Source organism: Filicampus tigris, chromosome 17, assembly GCF_054856515.1.
Source record: "Filicampus tigris isolate MCC_2025a chromosome 17, RoL_Ftig_1.0, whole genome shotgun sequence".
Classification (NCBI taxonomy): domain Eukaryota; kingdom Metazoa; phylum Chordata; class Actinopteri; order Syngnathiformes; family Syngnathidae; genus Filicampus; species Filicampus tigris.
Window position 1 is genome coordinate 6,798,109 of NC_141233.1, and position 22,092 is coordinate 6,820,200.

The window sequence follows — 22,092 nt, forward strand, 5'->3', positions numbered from 1 at the left end:
AGTCACTGGTCATGATGTAAACACAAATTTAAAATAGAATGTTTGATTCTTACCGTCTGTGTCAATTAATTCCTTTATTTGCGAATTATAGCAAGCAAAGAACTTGGCTGAGAAGTATTTTTTTTATCAATACAAGCAGGAGCAAACCTGAGTAAAAAGCAGCGTTTCGAATTGTGAAGAATTAGTTAAGTGATCTTTGTGTCATTGTTCTTTGAAAAATGTATTTGAATGAATGGGCCATGAATCGCAGTATACAAAACGGTGTCAGCTCTGATTGCTATCACTAGCAAATGCAAATAAGTGCATGAGATAGACTATAAGCACAGCAAAGGCAAATAAAATGGCAGTATCTAGTCAATTAAACTCAACAAAATGTTGCTTTTTACTTGAACTGGTTTGTATTATGAGTGTGGTGAACACGTTTCTGGATATTGCCTGCCTTTAATTTCATGAAACCCTGATTGTGGATGGTATGAGAAACAAAGACTTCTCAGTTACAGAGGTGGTTGCGAGCATGTTCACACATGTACACAAAATCAATAATACAATAATACCATGGCTGAGTTTTTGTGTCAGTCCAGCCTTGCTTTCAACAAGAAAAGGGTAAAAATAACACAGGAAGGCTGCAGTAAAGATTTGAACCCTAAACTTTAGAACTTTGAAACAGATGTGCTAAGCAGCGGTGGCAAGGAATGACGTACAATCCATCCATCCGCAATATTCACCATCCATGGCCTTATTTAAGAGATTTTTTTATGTTGCTGTTGTGAAATGTGATGTGTCTTGTGCCATCCTAAAGGGAAAAAAATACCAGCTCCTAGTGTTAAAAAATCTCAGTCCTATAATCTGGAAAAAAATAAATAAACGAAAAATAACATAGAGGTAAGGTGAAATCTTCAGTGTCAGCACTTTTTTTTTTTTTTTACCTTTTCTTAATGAGTACATTTACTTTTACCAGAGTTGTTGTTACAAAAGGTCAATAATTTGTATTTCTACGTCAGTGCAGAATGTGAGTACTTTTGCCAACACCTTGCTGCCAATTAGCAGTTACAATTAATTTCAATTCACTGTGCAGTATTCTGTGACATTGAACTGAAACAGCAAGGGGAAAAAACGGGTGATGATAATAACGAATGCGAGCATGACTGTATCTCAACATGCACGCCCGTGGCTCTTCTTGAGCTCGTGCGCTCCCCCATTGGCCTGAGATGATGTCATGCACAGCAAAGACAATAGAGCCCACCTCCTTGCACACACACGAACACGCACACACGCACACGTGCACGACACGCACGCGCCGCAGCTCACTTTGACACACACTCACTTGGCCAAGCAAGCGCTCCACCTGCCGATTCACCCCCCCGCCCTCACGCAAATTGAATCGATTTTTATTTTTTAAAGTAGCTTCTTATTTTTGAAGCCCCATGACCAGGCGAGCGCGCGGGCAGCCTCGGTGCCACACACATCTGGATCAGACCAGATCCATCGGTACCAGCGCAGGCATGAAGACGAGTGGTGACGCTGCATATAAATGACGACTACACACCAGGACTACCTCTCTTGATGTAAGTCGTTCCCTTTTGTCAAACAGCCAACGTCCGGTTGGGTCGGCCAAGTGTTGGTTAGCTATGTGACATCTGGGAGGGGGGGGGGTCATCCTATTCACCGCATATCTACATGATGCTTTGTGTATTGTACATATAGCGTTGCATGCGTGTTACATTTTGAAATCATGAACATTGTTGGACGCAGAATGTCAGAGATCGTGTAAGTACGCTTTTGAAATAATTCCTGTTTGAATTAATTGAAGGTTTTAGAACCCACGGCAGCTTTATTCTGTCAACATAGTGAAAGGTTCGAACACGACGAGCGTGCTATAACACTGGAAAATCAGGTAGTGGGACACCTAGCGGGTGTGTAAAAAGCAGCTAAATATGTTCGATTTACAGTTCGGTACTGTAGATTCATGAATAACGCAGACAGTTGTTTTAAATTATTTGGGTTTGTGGTTATGCAAATGAGATACAACAAGGATCTTACTCGGAGAGAGTGAGGGATATTCATCAAATTATTTTTGGTGATATTAAGCCTCTTAGACAACTGCAGTTTACTTCTCATAGTGATTTTAATTACAGTACTGCCAGATAATTCATACAACATCCATATTGCAACAGTTACCAATTTTACAACGGTGGATACAAGTGGTTACCACGTCTGCCTCATGGTTCTGAGGTTGCGGGTTCAAATCCCGTCTCCAGCCTTCTTGTGAGCATTGCATTTCCCTGTATGTGCCCTGCGATTGGTTGGCGTCCAGTGCAGGGTGTACCCCGCCTCTTACCCAAAGTCAGCTGGGACAGGGTCCAGCTCTCCCGAGTCCATACTGAGGACGAGCAATATAGAAAATAGATGCTAACTGCTAAGGTTACAAATGTAGGGCACCAAAGGTGTCAGCATGTTCATTGAGGATTAAATTGTCCATAGGTGTGAGCGTGATTGTGAATACAGTATTTTTTGGTCCATCAAATTATTTTTGGCTTTGAAATTTACTAGTCAGTGCCGTTCTACTACAAACTGCAACCGTGACAATAAGAATATTCCATTAATCATATTTATGCAATATTTGACAGAGTTGACACTTCTCATTTCTCTTGTATTTTTGGCGAGCTGTTTGTTTGAAATGATGCACTTTTATTCTATGTGCCAATATAAAATCCCCAGTCCCAATGAAGTTGGTACGTGTAAAACGTAAATTAAATCAGATTATGAACAGTTTGAAGACAAGATATTCACTGTTCAAACTGATAAACCTTTTTTTTTTTTTTTTTTTTGCAAGCGTTTACTCATTCTGAATTTGATGCCTACAACACTTTCCCCAAAACTGTCAGGGGTATGTTTATCACTGTGTTACATCACCTTTCCTTTTAAAAACACTTAATAAGTAATTTGGAACTGAGGACGCCTTTTGGTGAGGCATTGCAGTTGGAATTCTTAATACATTTTCATTTCCAGACAGTTCTGGACTGCTGGGTAGGCCCAAACTCTTTTACTATGAAGCCACACTGCTGTAATGTTCAGACTGTGGTGTGGTATTGTCTTATTGTAATAAGTAGGGACGTCCCTGAAAACAAATGACGCTTGGATGGCAGCATATGTTACTCCTGCATGTACCTTTCATCAATAATGGTGCCTAAACAGATGTGCAAGTTACTCATGACATGGGCACTAACACATTCCAAAACCATCACAGATGCTGGCTTTTCAACTTTGCACTAATACCAATCCAGCTGGACCTTTTCCATTTTAGCCTGGAGGACACGAGATCCAATATTTACAAAAACTATTTGAAACGTGGACTCGTCAGACCACAGCACACTTTTCCACTTTGCGCCGGTCCATCTCAGATGAGCTCTGGCCCAGAGAAGCTGGCTGCGTTTGTGGTTGTTGATATATATCTTTTGCTTTGCAAGGGAAGGTTTTAACTTGCGTCTGTAAATGTAGCAACGAACTGTGTTAACAGACAAAGGCTTTCAGAGCCCTCATGACAATATCCTTTACGCAATGACGCTGGTTTATTATGCAGTACCGCCTGAACGATCAAAGCTCATGGACATTCAATGGTGGTTTTCAGCTTTTAAGCTTGTGTACAGACTCTTCTCCAGATTCTTGGAATCTTTTGATGATTTTTGTTCACCATAGATGGGTAAATTCCTAAACTCCTTGCAATTACACGTTGCGGAAACACTATTCATAAATTGCTGGAACATCTCGGCACCCAAACCTTGCCTGTGAACATGTGAGCCTTTTGGAGATGCTCCTTTTATATCTAATCATGACACTCACCTGTTTCCAATTAGCCCGTTTACCTGTTCAATGTTCCAAACAGGTGGTTTTTTGGGTTTTTTTTTAGCACTGCTCAACTTTCCCAATCTTTTGTTGGCCCTGTCCCAGCTTTTTGGGAACGTGTCACATGCATCAAATTTAAAATGAATTCATATTTGCACACAAAGGCAAAAGCTTTTATCAGTTTGAACATGACATATTTTGTTATTGTAGCGTACTCAATTGAATACAGGTTGAAAATAACTTCCAAATCATTGTAATTTGTAAGTTTTTATATACATTTTACACAACATCCCAATTTCGTTGCATTTGAACTTTGTAGCAGAAGTGTGACATATAATATATTTAAGGAATGGAAGCACTTTGTTGAAAGCATAAATAATTAATGGCATGCAGTGATGTGACTTAAACTGTCAAGGCATTACAATAACGCTCAATAACTAGCCATGACAGCGGGGCTTCAGAATCCCATACCAAGACGAGATCATTCTTTAAAGCATACTGTGGTTTTTTTTTCCCCCCTTCATCTGACAGTGGACTCAAATTCCAACATTTATTTTCTAAGGAGCTTTTCCTCTGTTGCTATTCTTAGTCGTCTATATCAGGCCACTCTTTTTGCTTCTTACGAACATGCACATGGATTACAAGAGTCAGAGCTCTGTGGGAATAAAATGTCACGTTTTCTGGTTTAGATTGTATTATGTACTGATTAGCAGTGGTTTGTCAATAAATTAAATGTATTTATACACACGTTAGACATACTACATGCACCAAGTCATATTATTTCCCACTTATCATCACATGTGTGAAATGTCTAAATGTTGGAATACTTTTTTTTCTCTTTAGTGCATCTAAAAAAGGGGTAGCTAAGAATAATATTCTGCCTCAAAGGTGTCAGACATCCAAGTGATGTTTAAGCATCCTGAGGTCACAATTGAGCTTTAACCAATTTAAAAAAAAAAAAAAAAGGTTCTACTGCTACTGCTGCTAATAATACTAAATATATTAATTCTAATTCATCCATTCCATAAATTTTTAATCCAATTTGTGCTCATTAGGGTTGTTTGTGACTTGCAACCTGCCAATGACAGGGCGCATTTGAAGAGACAAGCACTCTCGTTCACACCTATCGACAATTTAGTTTTCAATCATTCAATGAAATTCAGGTTTTGGGAATGTGGGGATGAAGTATGTTTTGGGATGAAGGCACTTGGAGAAAACCCATGAAAGCACTCTGAGGACATGCATCACACAGGATTCAAATCCAGAACCGAGAGGGCAGACAGGGTAACCCCTATAAAACAGAGTGCTGCCATAGTAATGATAATAATAATAGGTTATTCAATATTTGTGTCCATGCTGATTGTAGAGATGAGGCGAGAAAGACATTTGGTCATTTTGTTTTGTCACTTCCATCACGTTGTCTGCTGAGCGTGGCGATTAAGTGATGTAATTATTTTTGACTTCCTCTCAGTCGCCTGTTGCGGTGCCGAGGCAGCCAAACGAGGATGATTATCGTAACAACACATTCACAAACTGGCCTGCAACATTAGTTCCAATCATTTAGCTATAGCTTATGATGTCGCAATTGCATAGTCTCAAGTCAAAATAATAAGTAAATATGTTGTACATGCAGCCGACTCCAGTATGAGAAAATACCAACAATACTTGTGTTATTACTGTAGCTTTTGGATCGCAAGTCAGTGGCATGATGAATTGCGGCCATAATTAAAAGTGACTCATAATGCATTGGCCACACCTCCGAGACTGCAGACACACTGGCTCCCATTTAGCCGCTCAGCCCGTTTGGTGCATTTCTGATATGCTCTGTGAGATCTTCAACCTATCAACATTTGCCATTTTGCATAATCAAAGCTGCACTTCTACTTAATGCAGATTATGTGCATCTATTGCACCCGGCTCACGAAGATGTTGAGCAGTGCTGATTGCCTTTCAACATTCTGTTTCCGCTTTCATCTTAAATTACTTTAAAGATTTACAGCGTGAATGGTTCTGACATACTGGGAACCAAAGAGTTAAAGACATTTAGGATGTAATGTTTGATCCAAATCCACTTTGGCCACTAGCCAAACAGTGCACAGGCTTTTATTACCATTTATATGACATTTTTACCGATTTTCTTTGAGCTGCCTTTGCCCTTCCACAAGAATCCCGCTGCAGTTGCAAGCGACACTTTAACTCTTCAAATGATTGGGTCGAGACCCGACGCGATACTGTGACACCAGTATAAAGGCAAAGCTTTCTCAGAGCACATGGAAATATAATTTTTCTTTATGAAATGAAGAGTGCTGCAAAGTTTTCTTCCAGATGTTTTATTAGCATTTAGCGGGAGAGAAGATTTTGTAACAGACCCTGTTAAAATATTCAACTAAAGTATATGTCATAGTTCACCTAATATTCAAATTGTTCCATATGATAGTATTTTTAAAAGGCTGATTAGTGTACAGGCTCACAAAGATTACAAACAGTGCCATCAGCGACATGCTTGTTGTCCTTTGGTCATTGTCAGGACATGTTCATCTGTCCAGTTCGCTTGCAGGCAAACACACTGTCACACAATAAACACAGGCAACATTGGCACCGTTGCAGAGTTGTAGAATCCTATCGTAGCATTTCATGTTATTTTAATGTTAAAGTGATCCGAACCTGTCCGTACGATGTTTAAAATATGTGAAGCTTGACGTGGTAATGTCCACTTACTAAGATGAAAAACAGTCCGCTATCTTGTCAATAGAATAACTGAATTGTTATGAAATACAAGGCTGTATGATATACTGTACACTTCCCTCCAAAGGTACGGCGGTCCTTCATTATAATCTTTCTTTGTAAAAGGTGTGTCAAGTAAGTAGCGGAAGTAGCAAATCATTTTTTTTCTTTTTGCATTGCAACAGCTGCTCCACCTGCACAATTTTGGGGCAGGTTGGAATCACCTGTAAGACATTTTGCACCAGCTGTTTCGACCAGTAATCACGCCCAGGTGATTAATGCCATTCCAAACATCTCAAAAGCCCTCACTGTGATTAAATAAACTTTTTGTGCATCGAAGAGAAAAAAAAATCATGATTCTATATTGTGTAATTTCTTCCATTATTGATTGAACACATCCGTGTTTTTTTGCTATTTTCAGTCACACAGCGAGTCCTCTTTGTTTCATGCCGGGTGAATTCAGGTACTTGTATTTTACCCGCAGGCAGAAGAAACACAAAGATAGTCTTCAATCTTTTACAGGCAGATAAGCATCGGTTCCCAAAAAGCTCCCTCAATAGCCATCCCCCTCCACCCCCCAAGACACTGCACCATCTTTGAAGGCACACTTGACACGACCATAAATCTGTACTGTGAAAGATGACTACTGTGCACACAGATAATCAAGGTAGTTCTGCACTTCCTTCTATTCTAGGCAAAGCAATAAAACAGAATAAATAAATAGTCTTCAGATTCTCATGAAGAACTCAGGCGCCATTAAAGGGGAGTGATATTTTTTCCTGGGGGCAACACACCTGGCAAGGAAACACTATTGACAGATGCCGCAAATGTCAAGGTTTTCACTTTTGTCTTTGTCATGTCAACCACAACATTAGAAACACAGACAATCTAATGAGATTCTTTCAAGAGCTGTATCACTGCCTCTGCAAACAAACATAAAAGTGCTGTTTCACTCCCCTGTTCAAATGACAGGTTTTTGTGAATAATTAGAAAATGAATGAAAACATTCCACCATTAATCTGGCCTATAAATATGAAACAATGGAATCTTTGAGAGTGTTATTTTATGGTGTTTGTGTGGCGGAGTTGGAAGACCTAGTAGCAGAGAAGCATTTATCCCCCTAACAAAAAAAGGCAAACAAGACACTTGAAGTAAAAAAATAAATAAAAATACTAGATTAACAATACCCCCCAATAAATACTTGATTCTAAGCAACAGTCAAACACTAAAATAAAACTCAATCTGGAAACATGATAATTGACAGGAGGTGCAGCCACAAAACAAAGCAACAAAATCAGTGAACTGACAAAAAAGGACGGAAAGAAACCAGGGAACTAAATACAGTACAAGCAAACTGACGAGCCAACAAGAAGCACCTGGATAAAATACACCTGGCTGAGGGATCTGATTGGTAAACACGGGGGACCAGCTTGACAAGCACAGGTGGACACCTAACAATCCAGATACGCGCCTTAAGAAATCAAGGCATAATATGGAACTAAATGAAATAGTATCGAAACAAAAACACACAACAGTGCACACTATTTTATAACCAGGAGGTAGCATTGTTCAGATTAAAGCTTTCAAGATCATTGTAAATGGTAGTCAGCACACACCTGCCTCCATTTAAAATGAATGCCCCCGATTAACCCAAAATAAAGTTTTGTTCTTGACATTTTTGATGCATTTTGGTCAAGTCAATCAGGTTTATTCATATAGTCCTTAATCACAGAAAAGTCTCAAAGGGCTTCACATGCCCACAGTTGGCAAATGTCTTAAATCAAGTTTTAAACTTTTCCACTGAGGTAGCGGCTCTAATATCCGTGGGTAGGGCACTTAAGAGCGCCGGAGTCCGAATAGGAAATGTTTTAGGAACTTCTTTTTGGTTCTCGAGATCACAAGACCAGCGTGTTTTGAACAAAGAGTTTGTGACAGTACATACGTTAGCACTAAATCAACAAGATAGCAAGGTGCTTATCCGTGTTATATTTCCCAATCTCCCAATTTCAATTGCATCACTGTGTCACATGGGTGACGATACGAAAAGCATGCTTGGGTTTGCCTTTTTCCTTTTTTGGTGCGTCCCTTGTCTCGGTGACTATGTCTGCTGAATACAGCTATGAGGGAGTACAAAGGCCACTAGCGGGCCTTCAGTGACAGTGTGTGAGAGAGTGGCGATCAGAGAGATAGCGGCTTCCACCATGACAAATCTGGGTCAATGTAACCCCCACCCCCTCTACCACAGGCTAAGCTGAAAAAGGAAAAAAAAAAAACAAAAGATGAGGACAACATCGACAGACTGCGTGCATGGACATAAGCATGAGGATACCAAAGATCAGGTTGCCTTCTCTTTGGGTCGGTATCTGTTTCGTGTGGGGGTGAAGGGCATCCCCAGACTATTTGGGATTTGTTTATTTTTCCCCTGTTCTGTGTTTTACAATGTGATACTATTTGTATCCCTGTGTATTCTTCACTGTCCACATTTCCCCGTCTCTTACACTCCATGAGAGATTCATCATGAATATGGCGCAAGGGGCTGGGGGGGGGGGGGTATTCAATGGAAAATTACCCCTTGCACACATACTTTTAAAATATTGAAATTGAAAGAATGTGGAAATTGATGTTATAGGTCAATTTGACGCAAAAAAAAAAGAGTGAGGTTATTTGCATTTGCACACAACCTTATCTAATGTCAGCCATGAATATCGGTTGGGTTTTTAGTTTTCCATCCAAACTGCAGACCTTTATTTTCAGTAAAGCAAGAGACATTGGAGGGAAGACACTTTGTTTTAGACAAAAAATAAAATAAGAAAATAGAAATAAGAAGTTGGTATCAAGCAATTTCAGTCATCTCTAGTCCTGTATGTCGTAAAGACGTAAAACAACCCAAAGACTAGAGCACAAAGCGGATCGTGACATGCTCATCACCAATGTCGTGTAGTACTGTTAAACCGGAATTAAATATTGATATTTGTCACTGGTCGATGAAAATTAAACATACAGTTGCATCAATTAACATAAGTATTAACATTTGACTACAAACACAAAGTTTGTAGAAAGCTTGTTAGCCACACTGACGGAATTCGTTGTCATTCTCTGTAACGTTCATGCTGTCTGATAATCATCCAATCCGTCAATCTCCCTGTGCGAAAAGGCTTCATTAAAACTTAATGCAGAGCATGTATACGGCCAAAATTCAAATCTTTCCATCTAGAACAGGGGTCACCAACTGCGGTCCTCGAGGGCACCTGTCCTGCAGGTTTTCCATCTCTCACTATGACACACCTGTTAAAATGTGTTACAGCAGGGAGAGATGGAAAACCTGCAGGACAGGTGCCCTCGAGGACCGCAGTTGGTGACCCCTGATCTGGAGTAAACCCTGCAATCAACCGGCGGGTAAAAGAGCTCTTGAGTAGAAGCACCTGTGGCTAAAGACAAACAGTGGCAGGGTTCGCTCTCTGGACCTGGATTTGGCTTGGCAGTTTGCTCATCAGAAAAGCTATTTATGAGTTTTGAAAATAATTTAAAACCTGCAGCCACTCATACCAATCAGAAAATTTTATACCCGACCTGATAAGCATCTTTAATAAAAGAAAAACTCTGCCCTTCGAGCAGCCTACATCCGCCTCCTGTACAATTTGCCCCCAACTGAAGTGCATGGCAACCCGTCCCACTTCCAATATGCTTAAAAGTAATTTAAGTAATTAATCAACAGATTAATGAGTCCTGGAGTCATTAAACATCATAGATGATCCTCATTCATCAGTGTGTGTGTTTGTCTGGGTGGGTTTTCTGTTGTGGTGTAGTGTACCAACAAGTCATTAAATGTTAATGATGATGATTGTGGTGATTAAATGGCTCAAATAAATACAAAGTTGCCTTTTAATGAGCTGTGATCTATTACTGCTTTGTGCTGTGCGGTGTTGAGAAAAGAAGTTGAATTGTTGTGTTTGTGGTGACCTGTTTGCTGTCTACCAAGACAAATGTACATCTCTGATTGATCCAACCAGTTAGCATCATTTTGTCAAATATACTGCAAGCGGTATCCATTTTAAAGTTGACTAAGCAAGCGTTGTTTAAAATGTTGTTGTATGGTACGTCTTCTACACCGCAGCAAATAGTCCGTTTTTTTTAGGAGTAGGCATTTATCATTGGCCAGGCATTATCCGGAACATCAGCAAATGTGTCTTGCTTAGCCTTGATGAGTCCTCTGAGGGATGAAGGTTGTTGCAAGTTCATCACAATGTTTGTAAATAAGCTTTTAAGAAGCCAATTGCCATTCTGATTAACATACTCTTGCCCTTTTCTGATTTAATCTTTCATTATAATGGCACCCTCTGTTGCCGGGATGCCAGCTTTTTAGATATATAGGTGAGCATTCCGTTTTTGGCAAGTGGCCCTGGTATAAGCAAGTAGAAAATGAGATGTGCACTTTTAAATGGATTTGGCAAAGGGGGTAGTTCCTCGCTACAATGTTATCCATTAAGGTCAAACATGCAGCAGTGGGTGTAATTTTCATATCCCATTTGTGCAGCCAATGATGAAAGAATTATGTGTGACAAGTTCTAGTTCAATCTGAGATGTGACATTGTTGTTGTTTTATCCTTTGGTATGTTTTCATTTGCCTCAAATGACAGAGGTGACTCATACAAATGTGAGAAACATAATGAAAACAAGTCCAATGTTGCGTTGTCTATGGCACTTTGGGGGTTTGACTTTACATTTCATGAATAATTGACAAGCTGTGCCAACAATGAAACAGCGATGGCTATCGTTTAAATATTAAAGGCCAAAGGCATTGATCCGAATTTTAAACCAAAACAAATGGGATTTAAAGTCTGACCCACATTTTGTTTCACGTTTTCTATCTAAGTACAGTATTGTTGTGACTAATCTCTGCCTTCTTCTTCCTTCTTTACTGGACAGCTTCCCATGAACCCAGATGCCTCCTCTTCCTCTCGACGAACGCATAGTGGTCATCCAGCGGCCTAAAAACATAGCTTTGTGTGAGGCTTCCCCTCAAGCCATCCCACATCACTCATCTCAGATATCCGCCTCTTCCAACGGACAAATCACCCGTGCCCCTCGTCCGCACTTTTCTCAGCCTCATTACTACTCACCCACCTGTCAATCTCTGACTTTGGAATGCAAGCGCAGATCTTCCCGTGTACAGAAAACCCAGGGCGATCATTCCCTTGTGCCGCCAGGCTACAGAAACGTCCCAAGCCACTGCCACAGCAATGGAACAGTAACTCTCAGCCCACGACTGCCATCACACACACATACTATTGATATCAGACTGACTCTGGACAAGGGCGGGAGAACAGGAATCAGCAACTCCCTTGGCCGTAGCGGAAGTGCCAAGAGCGCACGGGGAAAATGCGCCCCTTTACATTCAGATCAGATTGAGAGAAGAACTACCGGCACCGAGCGGTCAGGTGGAGGTGAACACAAATCACAGCGAAGTCGACACAGTCAGCTGTCATCATCCGGCGGGGGAGTCCTGCAGTTTGTCCCTGCACAGGCACAGCAGTACAACCTCAGGGATGTAAAAGAGAACGAAAACACAACTTTCCTTCTGAAAAGACCTGACCCGGAATTCCCCTTGCTAGATCACAAGAGTTCCAAGCTGGGCACTGTGCATCACAGTCTTCCCCACCACCACCACCACCACAATTCCGTCCCCGTTCCCCATGCTGCCATCCTAAACTCCAACCATCCCTCTTCCTCTCCCCCTCAAGCCACGCACATCCCTGCCTCCTTCCAACAATTTAGCCAGCCTCGCCCATCCCGCCACGATTACCGTCCTCATATTCTTCATGGTCTTCCCCTGTCCCCGTGCACTTCCCACACAGGGGGGTTCCCCAGTCCTGACCACACCTGCACCATTGACTGCACCCACCCCTTCGGATGCGGTTGCTGGAGGTTGATACGATGCAGAGGGTCTAAAGGACATGCCTCCAGTTGCCAAGGGGGTGGAGGTAGCTCTTCCACCTCAATTTCTTGCGTTCATAATGTTGGTGCAGTAAAAAAAGGAGGCAAGGAAATGGGCCTGAGAAATTTGGGAGGGTGCCTCTCCACCGCCTCCACCTCTAACACTTCCTCAACCAACAGCACTGTGTCTGAACACCGAACAAGCCTGTTCAAACCTCTCCGCTGTGCCTCCTGCTCCAGTGAGGCTGGAAACTTTGAGAGCCCTGCTATTCTTCGGAAGAAAACCGTTGGGGGATGCTTGCCTTGTACCCCAATATCCTCTTCTGCCCCTCTTCGGGCAATACAAAGTTGTGTCACGGGCTGCAATCCCAAAGCCTCACACACAGGTAGCTCCACCTGCAGCTATTGTAGCAGTGACCCCATAGTGGTAACATTCAACCCTCGCAGAGGTAAACCCCCAGGAAGAAGCATTGGAGCACCTCATTCGGCGACTATGTTTCAAGCTGATGACGATGACTACAACGTACGAACTATCTGGCCTGAAGAACTGGCGAGAAAGATGACCCATTCAACAACCCAAGAGAATCACTGTGCCGGAATAGGAATAGGAGTCGGAAAGACTACTGCAAGACAGATCCAAAATGAAAGCAAAAGAACTGGCCTCGTCCGCCTCGACTGTGAAAATCTCCAGGAGTACGCACAGTCACAGTTTACAGACCATGCTGGCCGGCGGCGACTCCAGCAGGACAAGATGGCTGCCCTGGATTTTGTGGGCTGCAGGTCAGGACCGGGATATGACGAACAACGGAGCTCACTCAGGAGGCTTCTTAATAAAGCAGACAACGCAGGAATGGCTGGCACTCTTGAAAACAATCGAGACACACCATATCCTTGTTCACCGTCACCCCGTTCCCCTTCTCCACCATCGCCAGTTTCCTTTTCGCCTCCACCGTCCGCTCCAAGCACACTCATCAAACCCAAACCCTGGCAGAGAGAGAGGGATGGGGGACATTCTCTACCATCGGCCCAGTCCCTTCACTTGGCTCTGAACTCGCTCAACAGAGAGCAAAATGAGGAGAAGAGCAGAAGTAAGACTCTTACCCTCATTCTGTTCAAGCACAATACACCAAAACCTTTACTTGTGGATCAAATCCCAGCTAGTAATCACAGTTGAAAATGTGCTTTTGTGTATCCAACCTTGTTCCTGTGTTAAAGGGAAGTCAAGTCAAAACTTTTCTTTACAATATACAATACATGTTGTATGCGCCCCCCGCTAGTCTACACATGGTATTCAGATTAATATTGTGTTTGTGGAATATGAATTAGTGTGACTTCTTTGAAAATCCTCTCAAGATCTCATCTTGTCCTTTTACAGTGCACCTTTCTCTGCCACTCTCCTCTTCGCTGCCTGCCTCCCTGTCAGATGAGTCTGCGATGACTCCTGATGCGGAGAACGCTGTGGTCAGTGCCATTCTGCCATTCTTGTTTCTTGGAAATGAAAGGGATGCTCAAGACCTGGATCTGCTGTTGCACCTCAACATCGGCTATGTGGTCAATGTGACGACACACCTTCCCCTCTACCACCTCAAATCAGGACTGCACTACAAAAGACTGCCGGCCACAGACAACAGCAAACAAAACCTTCGACAATACTTTGAGGAGGTTTTTGAGTTTATTGGTGAGATGTTTATACTAATTTAATTTGATTATTCGTCCTGTTCAGTAAGCAGGTCGTAAATGCATGTCTGACTGTAGCTGTCTTATCTGAGGTTAGGGTTAGCTCCTTTGCGCCTTTCTCAAATGTTGGCTTATAACAAAAAAAAAAAAAAAAACAACTAAGCGACAGCTCTTAACTTGTGAGTTGGGGCACGCCCACTCAGGTCAGGTTTCAAAACCAGGTCCAGAAACTCTCTCATCTAGCTGCCGGTTGAGCAGAAGCACCTGTGACTAAAGCCAAACTGTGGCAAAGTTTATACTTTCTGGACCTGGATTTGACGCCTATGCTCATACTCTAAGTCAAAATACTGCTGCAATAAAAACAGGTCTATTTCTTCAGTTTTCTTACGCCGTGGCTTACAACAATCGCAGTAACAAAGCATAATGTTTGACATCCGTATCTCATCTACAAGGAGAGTTTAGGCTTTCTGGGATACAGAACAGAGTCCACCTTTTTACAGTGCCACATTTTTGCAGATGAAAAGAGAAACATAAGGAAAGGGGTGGGGGGCAGGAATCAGGCTCCTGTAAGGGGAGCACAGAATGGATTTGGAAAAAAAAAAACTCTGAAAAGTTGAGGGGAACATTACAGCAAGAGTGCAGGTTCGCATCCAGCAAGGTGCCACCACATCCCATTTTGCAGGGGCGCCATAATAGAGCAATAGACAGGGGTTGGTGGGGAAGCCAGTGAAGGTCTTGATAGATTTTTGATTGTTAGTATACAAAAGTGACATTACCTATTTTTTCTTCATCCACAGAGGAAGCATATCAGAGTGGGCAGGGTGTGTTGGTGCATTGCCAGGCAGGCGTGTCCCGTTCCGCAACCATCGTCATCGCCTACCTAATGAAGCACACCCTCATGACAATGACGGACGCCTACAAATACGTTCGCAGCCGTCGTCCTGTGGTGTCCCCGAATCTAAACTTCATGGGGCAGCTTTTAGAGTTTGAGAGGGACCTCAACTCCGGGGTGACTCCTCGCATCCTGATGCCTAAACTTGATGGTGTGGAGACCCAGGTGTGAGGGGGGCTGGAGTGCACACAATTTGGCTCTGAGGAACACGTTATTACAATAGGAAAATTGGGGTATGTTTGGCAGTTGGTGCACTTTTATACTGTGAAACATGAGACAAACTGATAAATGACCTCATGTAAGTAGCTATTTAACTTGATCATCATCCAGTACGCTGTTTATAGATTATGTGCCAATATAGATGGAACATTGTATTGAGATCTCTTTTTTTCCCCTCTTGATGCCTCTTCCTATTTCTTCCTATATTTAGATGAACAACTATACAAACACCTTTAAGGCTGTGTTTACATTATGTTCCAGGCGGCCACGCCAACCCCGTTTCAGGCCACAATTGACAAAATGGGATAGTGAGACGTGGTTTGGGGATGGGATAGGCAAACGTTTGATTGCCAATCACGGGCAAATGAGAAATCTAGTGGGCCATTATAAAAGGGGGTGCACGCAACTAATCCTAACACTACGTAATAAGGTGTTGCACAACTTGGGGGCTGTCCGTAGTGGATTTTACAGCATGCAGTATAAAATACAACATACATCTCACAATCACTGCCTACAACTCTTCCGAAGTTAAGCCTTTTGCATAAGGTACCTACAATGCCCGCATACCTGTTTAGAACACTATCGCACTAACAGTGTGATCATAATGTGCAGTGTGTATGAGAATAACGGGTTCTTTTGCATTTTTTGGTACAGCAGTACCAAATAGTGAATTAGTTGATGGAAAACTAATATTATCAAACATTTATTGAGCTGGGCCAGATTGGGGAGCTCCAACACTGCATGGTGTTCGCGTTTTACCAATACAAAGCCTTGACAGAACGTGACAAACGGGAGGGACTCCATCCGAACGTGACGGGCCGGGAGCGAACCTACTGCCGTCCGTGGTAAACCGAAACATAGTGTGCCTTTGAGCCGCAGTAGTGCCCTCCTCATATGACCTGTCAAGGGACTGTCAGAAAACGTAACAAGACTTACGGAAGGAAAATTTGTCAAAATGACACACCGCATTTTGGGCAAACGGTGGCGCCATAGTCACCGGGAATATAGTGTAAACGTAGCCTAACAGATGCCATACTTGCATGCAAAATTGCATTGCCACTCTAATACAATATTTTCCAACATGTAGCAGCATACACATTATTGTAATGCACTTTACCAATCTGTTAATCATGTTGTCATGTCTAATATGCCTCATGGACCTAATACAGATATGAGTAGCATTAATCTGGGAGATGATATTGTAGAAGAAACAAACATTGCAAAAAATGTTTAAAAGTGTACTTATGCACTAACATGTAAGTATGAGGCAGTCAAAGTGCAGGTTAAACTGCTGAAACAACATCATCCTTAAATGCACACTTCACAGTTATGTGAAGTGACCCGATAATCGGGATGGTTGATTATGCACTGTATTGGTGCATCTACACAGTATACTGAATAACTGAGCTTGTTGGTTAGTTGAGTCATTTGGTATTAGGTACACTTGCCCAAAATGAGCTAATACAAGTGTTGTATCAAGAATTCTGAGAAGAAGTCTTAGGATAAAATGAAGTAAGTAATATAAGGTATTGTTCAGTTTAAAATACACTGTCAGTCACTTAATAATGTTTTTGTGTTCATAGTTTGCAGTCAAACTGAGAGCAACACTGTTTTGGGTGAACCGTATTTATAAAAAAAAACAAAACAAAAAAAACAACTTAGTATCATTCTAGAGTAGTGCCACATTAGAAAACAGAATTGTAAAGTTGATCCTAAATTAATATTGGATACAACTCTTGTATTGGCTCTGTACAGGAGTAATGTGGTCAGTGAGTACTTTGTGAGGATAGTGGTCTGGAACTGCAGTCACACTAGACAAATGGTAACTACTTTACCATTTAGTTTGTAAAAAAAAAAACAAAAAAAAAACGTTTCAGCTTAATCATGTCTTTAGTGACAATTTCAACTCCAAGGTGTTGTTCCCTAAATCGAATTGCATAGCAGAGTGGATAAAAGAGCCATTTAAAATGTTTACAATGCATTGGCAAGGGAGCTTGCATTTCTCTGTTGACACTCCACCAACAAAGTATACTTTGTATTTAGTTCAAATTCTTTTGAGCCAGAATCATCAGTTTTCCAGTGATGCCAGTGCCAATTTTTAGTTTTGCCCTTCTCCTGCCTTATTGTCCTCACTGTGGCACTTGTGACTAAGCATCACTGTATTATGAAGGCTTTGCTTTGATTAGAGAAGGTACCAAGATTCACTGTGAACGCTTCTTCTACTGTGAAGGTGGAGGCCTTAATCAGGTCCATTCAGCATCTATTACTATACATCTTCTTGGCTTATGTCAGAAAGGGGAAAAAAATCACCAATGAAACACATGAAGTGTCTTCATTTTCAAAATTCACAGAAAGATGACAAATTTAGTCTCCTTTGTGATAGCGAAACATTGGGCTATTGAGTAGTTACTTTTTACTGTATTTACTGCAGGAGTTTGCCATATATAGGCCTACAGTAATTGCTTCCTGTTGTGAGTCCATGTATTTGTACTGTAAAGTCCTTTTATAAAAAGAATTTGGTATTTGGTGCAGAAATTATATTTTCTGAGCTGCTCATAAGGCATGATTATTATTTTGCACATTTTCAAACCGATGCTATACACTGTGCTCTATTCCAAAATTAAAGGAAGAAAGACATTTTTTGCTGGAATCACTTATTGCAATTTCTTACGACTGGACATTTGCTTTTTAATTCAAATCATGATGTTAAAATCATTACGAATGATGTGAATGATATTTTTTTAGATAATCTAACAGGGACAAATGATCATCGTGTCCCAAATGCAGTTGTCTTATTGATTATAGTTAAATCGACAACTCTTTAGGTTAAACGGGGTCAACAGTCGGGGTGTAACGGTTCACGAAAGTCACGGTTCGGTACGTACCTCGGTATGGGGGTCACGGTTCGGTACGGGTTCGGTACAGCAATAAGTCTCAAATGCATAAACTAGGTTTTTTTTTTTTGTTTTAGTTTTAACAGAGAGCAAGTTACAATTCAATTTTCTATAAACCAAAAATCATTCCCTGTTATAAACGCACAAAATAGAATAAAAACTTGCGCATTAGGGTTGTTCATTAATAATAATAATAATTATTATTATTATTATTATCATTATACACAGGAACCCCCCCCTTTCTTGTGTGGATAGAATGAGGCTGCAGATAAAGTCAGGTAGCACTTGCCAACTAGTAACTTTGAACTTGGTTCTAAGAGTTAGGGCGCAACAGAGGACAGCTCATGCTCCACCACGGCTCTTGTGTAGCGGTCTTGTTAATATGCACCCGGGATGGAACATTGTAACAGGGCTTCATCATGTATAATAAACGTTTGAAGCCCGGCTCGATCCTCGACTAAAGCATGTGGGCGCATAGATGTGTCTATGTGTGTCTATGTCTATGCCCATTGCTTCAGTAATTTCGAATATCGTTGGTAGTAGCGTGGATAAGTTGTTGGTGTTGAGCGGGTTTCTTTTTTCTACCCCCGGTAACTATCAGGGTGATGTTAGCATATTTGAAGTGTTACCTGCAATATACCGAACGGAGGTCCAACAACGTCGACACACAGTTATTGTTCACCGCTCCCACCATCAGACATATTCGTCTTATGACTGCGTGCACCGAACCGTGAAGCCCGTACCGAGACGGTTCGGGACGAATACAAAAACCGTTACACCCCAGTTAACAGTCACTATAGAGTACACTCTTGCAAGCATTTTGTGGGATATATAAGCCAATGTGTTTGTAGTATTATTGGAAAAAAAAAAAAAGAAGTGTCTTCATTTGTAATTATACTACTCATGAAAAGAGTCATCACTAACTATTTACCATAAAGCAGGGGTCACCAAGTCCGGTCCTCAAGTGCACCTATCCTGCATGTTTTCCATCTCTCCCTGCTGCAACACACCTGTTTAAAATGATCTGTATCGTTATCAGGCTTCTGAAAAGCTTGCTGATGAGCTGATCATTTCAATCAGGTGTTTCGCAGCGGGGAGAGATGGAAAACATGCAGGATAGGTGCCCTTGAGGAGTGGGCTTGATGACCCCTGCTGTAAAGTATGGTCAAGCATATTCATTTAAGTTAAGATATTGCGCTTAACTTTTGCTGGTTGTTTCGCAAATTGCTTGTGAGAATACATTATGGACACAATAAAAAGCCTGGCATGTAATTTCAGCAGATATATACTGTATTATTTTTATCGGACATTCAAAATCCCATTCAAAAGTTTTCCCCCAAAAAAAAAAAAAAAAAAAAAAAAAATCAAACTGCCTTCAGTTTCTTTCGCCTTGTAGGTGGTCCTCCAATGTCACTGTCGGAACAATGACTGGGGAATAGTTTTATTTATATTTTTTGTTTGTATTAATAATGTCAGTTTTATATAGGTTGCATATATTTTTCTACTGTTATGTTTCCTCATCATGTATAAGTATTGATTTTACATGGCCATTCTTCTGATCAGACCTTTGCTTACATTTAGTGTTCATTTTACTTGGAGAGACATCAACCAAATAAACAATTCAGTCTTCCCTATCTTATAGACCGCAATGTAAAAGGGCCTGTTGTCATCACTCCATGATTTTTTATAGACGTTATATGCAAATGGCTGTAGAAGGGAAGTTGTTTAATTTCATGCTTTATGAACCCCCTGTAGAGATATTCTCCTTGGGCCGCAGTCTTGTGTGAGAGTATGTGAACTAATCTGTTTTGCATTTGTGAAGCCGAAAGATTTGCAAGGTGTTGACATGTTTTTTAATACCTGTTATGAGAACATTGTAAACCAGTGCATTGCTTACTCGGTGGAACTTCCCGTCATACTCGTATTTTGCCTATCCTGAATCAATGTGTTACTTTCTGTAGCAAATATCACATTTCCAGCCACTGGGTTTTTCAACAGGAGGAGGAAATTGAAGGGTGAAAAGAAAACAATTACCTTCTTCCCTTCGGAATTGGACAACTCATGTTCAGGTCTGATATTAATGACTTGCTCCCTCATCCCTACTGAAAATGATATTACCTATTATTTTATCTCGCTGCGCTCTCCCCTCCTTTCTGACTGTCTCGCTTTTCATACTGTAGTACTCAGTCGTTCTATTTAGACAATGTTTTAACCTGATTATTTCATGTGCACTGTGACGAATACAATGCTGCTATATCACTAAGACTTCTTTGTATGTCACATTTATCACAAAAGCGGCGCAGGTTTGAAAAGGACGCCCTGCTGAAAGTGTAGCAATTTATGCCATATGCCTCAGTGTGCTGCCTCAAAGCTCTTTGTTCATTTCCGTGTGACTACTTGCACAGCTGGACCATCTGCAATGTCTTCCTTGGAAAGGTATTAAGAGGGAAGAAGAGACCATGTTTGACGTACGGCTCGCCGTGATGCGTCTCTTACTGCAGATGTGTTGATGTAGCAGACATTAGGGATTGCAGTTTGTTCAGCGTTTAATTATCAAAAGGAAAGGCAAAGGTCGGAATGCAACTAGCCAGCTCGTTAACTTACACGCTGAGGACATGCCAGAGCCATGCGGTCCGCACTGGAACAAAAAAAATGGATAAAATCAATCGAAAACATCACTGGCGCAGAGGGAGAGGGTAAAACTCTCATTCTAAATTTGAACCTGCATTGGGTTAAGAAAATCAGAGTTGCTCAAAATACAGTGAATAATTAAGACTCAGGGTGAACTAAGTGGCAAAAGCCAACCACAGATATTTGACCCCCATAGATGCTTCATATTCAGGGGCTTTCATGTCTACTTTTATTTGAAACCAGACAAAGCTGATGAAAAGAATTTGTAGACATTGAAATTCACCCACAGTATAAAAAATATTTGAAATAATTTAGGGATGACAAACACAGCTACCTATTAATCATCATGTAGCACAAAGTAATATGCAAATGTTCAAGTTACACTGAGATCATACATGTAGCTTGCATATTCCACACACATGACATTTTCTATCCATCCGGGAATTATAAAAGGGTGAATGTGTGCTGAAATGTGCTTTGGGAGATCATTTTCAGCATCAATTTTGTGTTATTATGGTTGTCCCTAAGTAGAGGGTAAGAAAGAGTCCAAATGGCTCTTTGCTCACTAGAGTTGGTTGGCACAATGACAAATTCCCATCCAGGATGAACAGTTGTGCAACATGCTAGGCTGCTCTGTGCACAGCGGCTGCTCCACTGCATTGTATGTAACTGACAAACTTATGTCATTGAAATGTTTTTAACCCTAATAGGATCCTACCAGTGTGCGGTACAAAATGTGATGGCTGGATGGTGACGTTGCTCACGTTCATTTCTAGTGAGCACATTGGAACTGTCTCTTTTAATAATAAAAGAAAGGAAATGCATATGTGTCTGTTATTTTCTATTATTTGTCTGTGGAAGTTAAGATTAAAAAATAAATTCTGAACATCCTACACAACCGTGTCCTATCAGCCAACGGTCTAGTATTGAACTGTGCCGTCAATACAGACACCCAATTGTAATTGATGATTTTGAGCATCATGCCACCCACATCTGCTTGCTTTAGAATTGCGTAACACAAAGCTGGTACTTACAACTGTGTGATCAAGCCCCTGCAGGCACATCAATACAGGACATATTCAGTATCTTGTCGGAATTAACTTCTGTACAATCACAGGGTTAAGTTAACATATAGATTGTATGCTTGGTATCAGAGGGTCAGGGTGAAGGGTCATCTCAGTGCTGTCAGGACAATATCTACTGCTTCATCATTTCATCAGACATCTCGCCACTTCTTTTCACTCTGTACACAAATGACTGCAGGAGCACCAACCCAAG

The 22,092-nt window shown here is 41.2% G+C and overlaps 1 protein-coding gene across 2 annotated transcripts; it reads left to right on the forward strand.

Annotated features, from left to right (window-relative positions):
* Positions 1-1,287: 1,287 nt before the first annotated feature.
* LOC147133132 (uncharacterized) lies at positions 1,288-21,638 on the forward strand. 2 transcript variants are annotated; one of them, XM_086012636.1, is made up of 5 exons: positions 1,288-1,565; positions 8,813-8,922; positions 11,494-13,589; positions 13,877-14,179; positions 14,976-21,638. In XM_086012636.1, the coding sequence occupies exons 3-5, from the start codon at positions 11,510-11,512 to the stop codon at positions 15,239-15,241; spliced, it is 2,649 nt and encodes an 882-aa protein (XP_085868762.1). In that variant the 5' UTR covers positions 1,288-1,565; positions 8,813-8,922; positions 11,494-11,509; the 3' UTR covers positions 15,242-21,638. The 2 variants fall into 2 exon arrangements, with proteins under 2 accessions (XP_085868762.1, XP_085868759.1); XM_086012633.1 differs by lacking the exon at positions 8,813-8,922.
* The last annotated feature ends 454 nt before the right edge of the window (positions 21,639-22,092 follow it).

Coding starts and splice junctions, on each gene's coding strand:
- LOC147133132 (XM_086012636.1), top strand. CDS start 11,510: ATGCCTCCTCTTCCTCTCGACGAACGCATAGTGGTCATCCAGCGGCCT. Junction 13,590..13,876: donor AAATGAGGAGAAGAGCAGAA/GTAAGACTCTTA, acceptor GTCCTTTTACAG/TGCACCTTTCTCTGCCACTC. Junction 14,180..14,975: donor GGAGGTTTTTGAGTTTATTG/GTGAGATGTTTA, acceptor CTTCATCCACAG/AGGAAGCATATCAGAGTGGG.